At 38.7% G+C, this 8102-nt stretch overlaps 1 protein-coding gene across 1 annotated transcript in view; it reads left to right on the top strand.

Moving 5' to 3' along the window:
- The window catches only part of CCDC170 (coiled-coil domain containing 170), a 64891-nt gene that overhangs the window by 167 nt on the left and 56622 nt on the right, over positions 1-8102 (top strand). Inside the window, exons 2-5 of the mRNA XM_064509154.1 lie at positions 1043-1148; positions 1673-1914; positions 3374-3539; positions 4519-5262. Of these exons, the coding sequence (XP_064365224.1) occupies positions 1043-1148; positions 1673-1914; positions 3374-3539; positions 4519-5262 (1258 nt within the window). The remainder of the gene's footprint in view (positions 1-1042; positions 1149-1672; positions 1915-3373; positions 3540-4518; positions 5263-8102) is intronic.

Genomic DNA, 8102 nt, shown 5'->3' with positions numbered 1-8102 from the left:
CCGACGCGCGCTCGTAGTGATGGAGCAGTGAAGGGGGAGGAGGGGCCTGCGGGACCCGCTGGTACCCCCGGGCTAGAGAGCGGTCGTCTTCGGGTGCCGGGTCCCTCGGCCTGGCGGTTAGCGCGGGCGGGGCCGGGGCGGGGCCGCCAGGCGAATCTCGGCCTACCCCGGCGCGGGCGCGGGCGCGGGCGCGCCGCTCCTCGGCGGGGCCTGGATCCTCGGTCTGGGGCCGTCGCGCCGGGAGGCGGCGCTGTGGGCCCGGCGCTGCGCTGCGGGCCCGGCGCTGCCGGCTGCCGGCGCGGGTCGTGCTGAGCCCGGCGGGCGCTTTCGCTGCTCGCCGCGTCTTATTGTGGTTGTGGTGCTTCCTCACCGTTGCTGATCGCAGTAGGTCTTGGAAGAATAAAAATCACGTTTTTCCTAGGTTTCTCTGGGTTTGCTACTCAGTGCTGGGTAACTGTTCAATTCCGAGTGTTTGAAATCGGGATTTGACGCTAGGGACAGAAATCTTTCATTAAGTACATTCATTCTTTCTCTAACTTTGGTTAAAACTCTCTGTACGGTTGATCCTGCTTTGCTAATTGGCCTTCTCAAAAATAAGCAGCGTCCAGGGCAAATGTAAATCAAGTATATGTAAGTGGCAGAAGTTTTTTGTTGTTTTTAAAGTTGGTGATATAAAATATACCTAAACTTTAAACCATTTTTCTGTGATTTTAAATTTGAATTTCTTTGAATTTCTTTCTGGGTAACTGAGCAATTAGAGACAGCATTTTTGTGTGGAGTTCATTGAAATTCTTGTGCTTTTGCTTGGGCCAACAAGTTAGCGTTTCACTCTCTGAAAAGACAAATTTCTCTTCTTTTCCTGCAAATGTAGACTGGGGAACTTGACCAATTCAAGATTTATTTTTGGTGTCCACTGCTTTAAAGGCACTGGAACTTGTTTTTCAGAGCTTGCGTTTATCTCCCCCCCCCCCCCCCCAAAAAAAAAAAAAAAGTGTTTCATTGCTTGCTCTCAGTAATAAAATTCTGGTCTTTTCCTTCTTAGATCTTTTGCATATGTTACAATTAAAGACAGACTGCCTCAGATCCTCACAAGAGTTATTGATACTCTGCATCGACATAAAAATGAGTTCTTTGAAGAACATGGCGAGGTAAGAATAAGGTCTCTCTTTACGGTATACACTGAAGGTTTTTTGTGATCCTTGAGATCCCTTTTCTTTGTTGTTGCTAGTTTCTTCCTGTTGTCATTACTTAGCTTTCTTTATCTCTTCGTTGCTCTTTTTGCTTTGTCATCTCTTTCTTGTAGCTATCTTTCATTTCTTAACTCTCTGTCTCATGTTCTTCTGATCTTTCTGTTCTCTAGCTGCCTCAGTTTCTCCTTTGTGTCTGTCTGCTGTGTTTAATATACTTTAACATCTTCTGAAGATGGCAGTGTCTCAAGTTGCTCTTGAAAAAAGACCAAAAAGTCCAATCTAAAAAAAGTCCAATATTTGACTCCTTTTAGGATGTATTAGATGTAAAATGAGAAAGTTTTGGATGGAATCAAGATCTGATTTTTCTGGGACTCATATTTGGCTGTTAAAGTTTATCACTTACTACTCTTCTGAAATGTTGATCTATGGCACCATAGGAATGAGTATTCAGAATAGAAACTTTTGTTCTCCACTTATTTCAGAAGGGTGTTGAAGCAGAGAAGAGAGCTATATCTTTCCTGTCTAAATTACGGAATGAACTGCAAACAGACAAGCCAGTGACCCCTTTAGAAGATGAGCTGCCTGATGCTGCACTGTGGAACCAATACCTGGACTGTCAACGAAATCTATCAAATGGAAATGGAGAACCAAGCTGGTTTCAGTCCCCTTGGTTATATGTAGAATGTTATATGTATCGAAGAATTCATTCAGCATTAGCACAAAAGTAAGTATTTGCTTTGTGCTAGCTACTTTCCAAAACACTGTTCTCCATTTTCCTTTTAGGTGAAAGGAAGGCAGCTGAGGAGTGAGATAAAAGAAAAAACTGCAGTGTTTACTACATTCCTTTTCTCTTGCCTCCCACTTTAAATTCAAAACTAGCACTTTTGCTGTCTTCCATGCAGCAGATTTTAAATCTGTTTGCGCTCCAGTTTCTGTGACTTGCTCGGTACCAAAACTCTAAATCTTGTCTCTATATACCTTGCAAACCAATGTATATCGAGATCTGAAAGTTATTTAATATCTTTAAAAGGTTTCTGAGTCTAGAATTATCTCTTAATAAATACATTAGCCTAAAATGCAAAATGAGAGAACCACTGATCTGTTGGGCCTTTCCACTTGTTTTGCTGCCAGCAAGCTGAAGAGTTTTTGAGAATCATTTCTGATGGCAGTAGACCCGGCTTAAGCAGCCCCTGTTGTTCATTCTACACAATCTTCTTAGTTACAGCTGTATTTTCAGGCCATATGTTGCATCAAACTTTGGGAGCTGATCCTGGTTAAAAATAACTTGGCAGGAAAAATGTGTTGTGCTGGGGCTGTGGAGAGGTGCCAGTACCATGTAATGAGGTAGGAATGAGCAGTTTAAGGCCTCACAGCTGCCAAAAAAACAATTAAAGCTTCATGCATGCTGTCCCCTTAGTATTACAGGGATGGAAACAGAGTAATGAGACTGTTTCAGCTTGTATATTGTGTAATTTCAATTCTTTTAGCAAAAACTTAAAATGTGAGATGGATCTTCTGGGTTGCACATTAGAAATTGAACTGATGCTTTTCATTAGTAAGCTCTAAGTTTCTCTGTCATTTAGCTGCTCTTAAGCGTACGCTTAGATGGAGGTTCACTGAATTATTTGTCAGAAAGTATAACTGCAAATATGTCTCTTGTAATATATAAAACATATAAACTTGTCCATTTTAAGAACTAAATTATTTTGTCTTTTCTGTCATGTTATTTTTCCAAAGTCTAGTTAACTACTGTAAGAGGCTTTGGTATGGAAAATATACTTCTATAACCACAAATGCACTTAAAATTGGGCCAGCTATTCACTACATTTGTTCACTTGTATGTTATAGTTTTAATCCTTTTTTATGAAGAATGGAGTTCAAAAATTGCTGGTGTACGTGTGGTTCCCAAAATTGCTGTGACTGAAAGAGTTGGTCACTTTCAGAATATGTTGCTAATAAGATAAAGATATCCAGTTTATTGTTTGTATCGGTAAGGTATGATGTCAAGCTGTTACTGGAGTTGTGTAAGAATCCACTATGACAAGTTAGAAGTGGAAAGGCTGGCATCCCTAATACTGCATAATAAAAGCTGAGCTCCGAGCTTACATTTTCATGGGTATTTCATAGGCTGTCAATAAAAATTTGGAAGTATGTTAATATACTTGTTCCCCTTTCATTTTTAGCCCACCTATTGACAACTTTGATGTATTTAAGGAAGGAAAGGCTCAAAATTTCTTTGAATCCCAAGAGGCTGTTATTGCCTTATGCACTTACTTTCAGGAACTTCTTAAGAACGTCAAGGATCTCGATGAAAAGCAACTTCAGGGGGAACTTTTTAAGCTACTGCAGGTAAACCAGTAACGCTTAACACAAGAACTTAAAAATATCGAGGTTATAGATATTTTAAACTTTAAATGGAAATAGAATCTAGTTCTTCTGCTGATAAAAATGCTATGAAATCCTGAAAGCTGTACTGTATTGTTACTCTGGAAGTATTTAAGCTTTGGTTGCTTGTATTAAGTTTGACGTTTTCATTATGCTGCTAGTCTTTATTGTGTGTTTGAAAATCCATCTTACTCTCTCTTGAAAACAGTATCTCCAAAGCATTTAAGTCAAGTTCAAGATGGCCTTTGTCTAACTGTAACATTTTAAAATAATTCATTTTACTGATGCTTTATGAAATTTTGAGTTCTTTTTTGGAAAAAAGTTAGAAGTCAATCTGTGTTGGAAGAGGTTTAAAGGGTTTTTATAACTTTATTACTCTTGAAAATAATGCCTTCGGGTAGAATACGAAATATCATAGGATTACAAATGAATCTGTTAGCTGGCAATAATGCACACGCAACTATTTGATAAATCTTTATAAAGACCTCATTGGTATATATTTAAACTATTTTTATTTTTCATGAATTTATACTTAAAATACCAGTTCTTACTCAGTGTCACATAATACGTAATTTAATCTGCTTTCATTATTCCTTTTTCTGTATTCCCACCGAGACTTTCTGGAATTACAGTCTACAGAATATATTTTTTTAATATTGTGATCAGGGCATTTATGATCTGAATCTTCCACCTTTGTCACTCCTGATGCATGTTTCTGATGTCTACACAAACACAGAGCACTGTTTGGTTTCTTCCGAGAGATCTTTCCTGTATTAAGATTTCTGTACAAGATGCTGAGTTTTATTAAAGCTTGGAGGAAAATGTAGAGTCAGAGCCTTCATGTCCCTAAAGTAAAAACAAAAACTTTTTAGTGTATGTAACGTTCAGAATGTAACTATACTGAGGCTTAGGAAATGTTTTTGTTTTTTTTCTCTCTTTCTAGGTGGCACTGTGGGGAAATAAGTGTGACCTTTCTTTTTCAGCTGGTGAAGAAAGCTCTCAGAAATCTAGTCCTCTACAATCCCTGGAAGACCTGATACCTTACGTCTTAGTGAATGATATGGAAAAACTTTGGTCACTACTTATAAATGCCAAAAAAAGAACTACAGATAAATCTATTGTTAGAGTTGACATAATCCTGGATAATGCTGGATTTGAACTTGTAACTGATCTTGTATTATCTGACTTTCTGTTATCATCAAAGCTGGCTGATGAAATCCATTTCCATGGAAAAAGTTTTCCGTGGTATGTGTCAGATACCACAAAGCATGATTTTAACTGGACCATTAAACAACTGCAGTCAGCTAATCATATGCGGATGTCTAGATGTGGGATAAATTGGGAGGGCAATTTGAAAAAGGGAGTTTGGGTTTACCATGATCACATGTTTTGGACTTTGCCATATGAATATTCTAGTATGGCTAAAGTTGCTCCTGATTTGTATGCTGATTTACAGAAGTCAAACTTGCTTCTTTTTAAAGGTGATCTAAACTATAGAAAATTAACAGGAGATAGAAAATGGGAATACACTGTTCCATTTTATCAAGCCTTGAACAAGTTTCATCCTGCACCTCTCTGCAGTTTGAGAACACTGAAATCTGACACTCAGGTTGGCCTAAAACCAGGACAAGGTGAACAAATTCAGGCTTCTGAACCTGAATGGATGATAAGTGGGAAATACGGTATTGTTCAATTTGATGCTGCTGTATGACTCAAGTTAATAGGGTTCCTAATATTCTGATTGATTTAGTCTGATTGTGTTTCAGTTACTTTCTCTGTTCCATGCTTGACTTCAGCAAAGATTCATTTTTTGCTTGCACTTTTTTCCCCAGGTTGTTTGTTATTACGGTTGCATAAAAGACATTGATGTTGTGCAGAAGTTTACAAACTGTCTTTATATATAAGACACATTAAAATGCAGATTGATTTATTTTCTTGATGTCTCGTATCAACAGAATATATTTAAGATGCACATTTAGTTGTCCATAATTTTCTTCCTCATCAGTGGGTAAGAGAGTTTATGCCTAAACGGTGAAAAATCTGTTCCAGAAACCACTTCCTCGGCATGTATTTACTTCAGTGTAGTTTGTGCTTCACATACCATGCATTGCATAAGAGTTAATATTTTGAGGAATGCAAAAATTCTTTGCAGCCCATTGTAGGACCCTATTTTAAAACTGTTTAAATTGAGTTGACTCTTACCAAGACCTTATTACATAAAATCTGTGTTTATTACCTGCTCTTTGTCTTAATGGACCAATGACTTCTGATGTTTTTAAATGGCAGTCTTGAGTATATCTAGCAGTGCATTAAGGGAAGCGCTTTCGGGTGATACCTGGAGTATGTACTATTTTTGAATTTGAAAATTGAATTTAAATTTGAATTCTAAAATGCAAGAGAACGATGCCAGCCAGTTTTCCTGCAGGAGGGTAGTTGTTCCATCTGGCGTAAGGATCAGATGTGGAAGCAGGAGAAAGGACAATCTGTTTTTAAGAGTGTAAATGGTATTGCTAAGACCCTTTACACAAAGAATCAATTAGCTAGGTAGTATTTTAGATTTAGTACAGACTTGTATTAAGGGGTGAGGGGGCTGTCCAGCAGTGTTTGTGGTTTGAGGACTGCCTGCATCTTTGCATTTTGAGGATTTTCTTTACTTGTACAATTTAAGTTAAGAAAGGTGCCAAGCATAATTTTCCTTGGGGGAAATATAGCTCCAGCTGTACTGGGAAGTGTGTGCTAGAGAAGCACCTGCCATACTGGTTGCTGTTAGTTGGAGTTGCTAGATCCATGTTTCCTTCTGTCTGCTGTGGTCTCAAATTACCTCACTCGGTTTCAGGGAAAACTTAAAAATACTTTATTGGTTCTCAGAGTGAAGTGAAGACAGAAATGAATTATCCATTTTTAAAGGAAAAGTTAAATTCTGACATGTCTTAAAGTATTTCCATAGTTTAAAATAGTGTCTTTGATAGGGGGACCGTTCTGATGCCAGTGGTAACTGCAGGTTTGTTAGAGGATGATGGCAAACTTCCCTATAGAGTCCATGTGATCAGAGTATGCTCCTGTCTAGAGCTGCTAGAAGGAGCAGAACTTCCCTTCTTGTGTTACAGGAAATAGGAAGAGACAGTAAGGAGACTTCCATTCCACAGATGCACAATGAAGAGCACACTACAGTGGCCTTATTTGAATACATACTGCCAGTGAAGAAACAGGTGCTATGACAAGGAAACTGGAATAATAGATAGAAGTAGGATTAAAAGACTTTGGCACTTACAGTTAACCTAAGACAAGGGTAAACTTTAGCAGGCCTAAAGAAGTGAGAGAGGGAAGACTGGGCAGGGTTCTGTAGCTATTAGAAAACACTGTATTGCAGGCTTGTGGGGTGTGGGTGCAGTCCCCTTCTGATCAATGAAATCAGTGGTAAAATGTCTCCCTTCTCATTCTGAAGTGGAGAGAATCGGCTGCTGCTGTGAGTTTCTGTGTTCATACAGTAAAGATCTCTACAATGCATGTGTGCTCCAACTGCTGATGACTGATCTTCCTGCATCTCAAAGTATATTAATATTTTTAAGTTGCAGAGGCAAGTATTCAAAAACCAAGATGCTAGGAATTTCAGGAGGCAATATGATATAGTAGATAGGGTTCTAATTTTGAGAGACATAGCTTTAGTGTTTTATCTCCTTTGTGTGTCTGGATTAGTACTTCTAAAGGATGAATTTTTGTTCATCCTTAGGCACTTGATGAAACTGTGTAAGCTAGAACTTCAGTCAAGGGAGCTGAGGGTCAGGCTGCCAGTCTTTGGAGAGAGCTTGGCAAGGCGCTAGCTTTGGTGCTTCGGTCAAATACATAAACAATGTGTTGAATCTGAGTACTGGAGCCTCAGTATCTCACCTGTGAAAATACTGTAAACTTGACCCAAAGTTGTTTCAAAGTGCATTTGATGCGAGAACAGATGATGGAAGCTGTGGAGTACGTGCAATGAAAAATTGCTGTCTTGTTCAAAGAGACAAAATAGGGAGTGAATCCGACTTGTCTGTCGACAGATTGTTTGTAAGCTGTTTACTTTGTTTGCTGAGGAAGCTTGAAAATGTATAAAGAAAAAGGCAACATGAGAAAGGATTGTTTCACTGATGAGGCCACCCTTGAATAGATTTGCCTCTTGCACAATCCATACAGATGGTGAGGAACTCAGTTTTGTTTTTCACCAGTTGTTGATCTGTCTCTATATGTGCCCAAGGTACCTCCAGAGTCTGACTTCTTGGAGTTCATAATGCAGATCAGTGAAAGCTTATATTCTGAAATCACGTTAAATAAAATCCTACAAAGTGCTATATTATTTAACAAATACATCAGAATGTGCTCAGTATCGATTGAATCTTCTAACTGGAGATTGTTGCATTAATGTTTGTGAGGAAGTACAATAGTGCCTCCGTGGATACTGTAAGATAAGTAATTCTTTAGATTAGGCTTTGAATGGTAATGTAAGACGTCTTGCTGAAATGTCATGCTGAAATAAGAAGAACTTGAATT

Source organism: Dromaius novaehollandiae, chromosome 3 (genome assembly GCF_036370855.1).
Source record: "Dromaius novaehollandiae isolate bDroNov1 chromosome 3, bDroNov1.hap1, whole genome shotgun sequence".
NCBI lineage: Eukaryota > Metazoa > Chordata > Aves > Casuariiformes > Dromaiidae > Dromaius > Dromaius novaehollandiae.
This window is presented reverse-complemented; position numbering and strand designations above follow the sequence as displayed.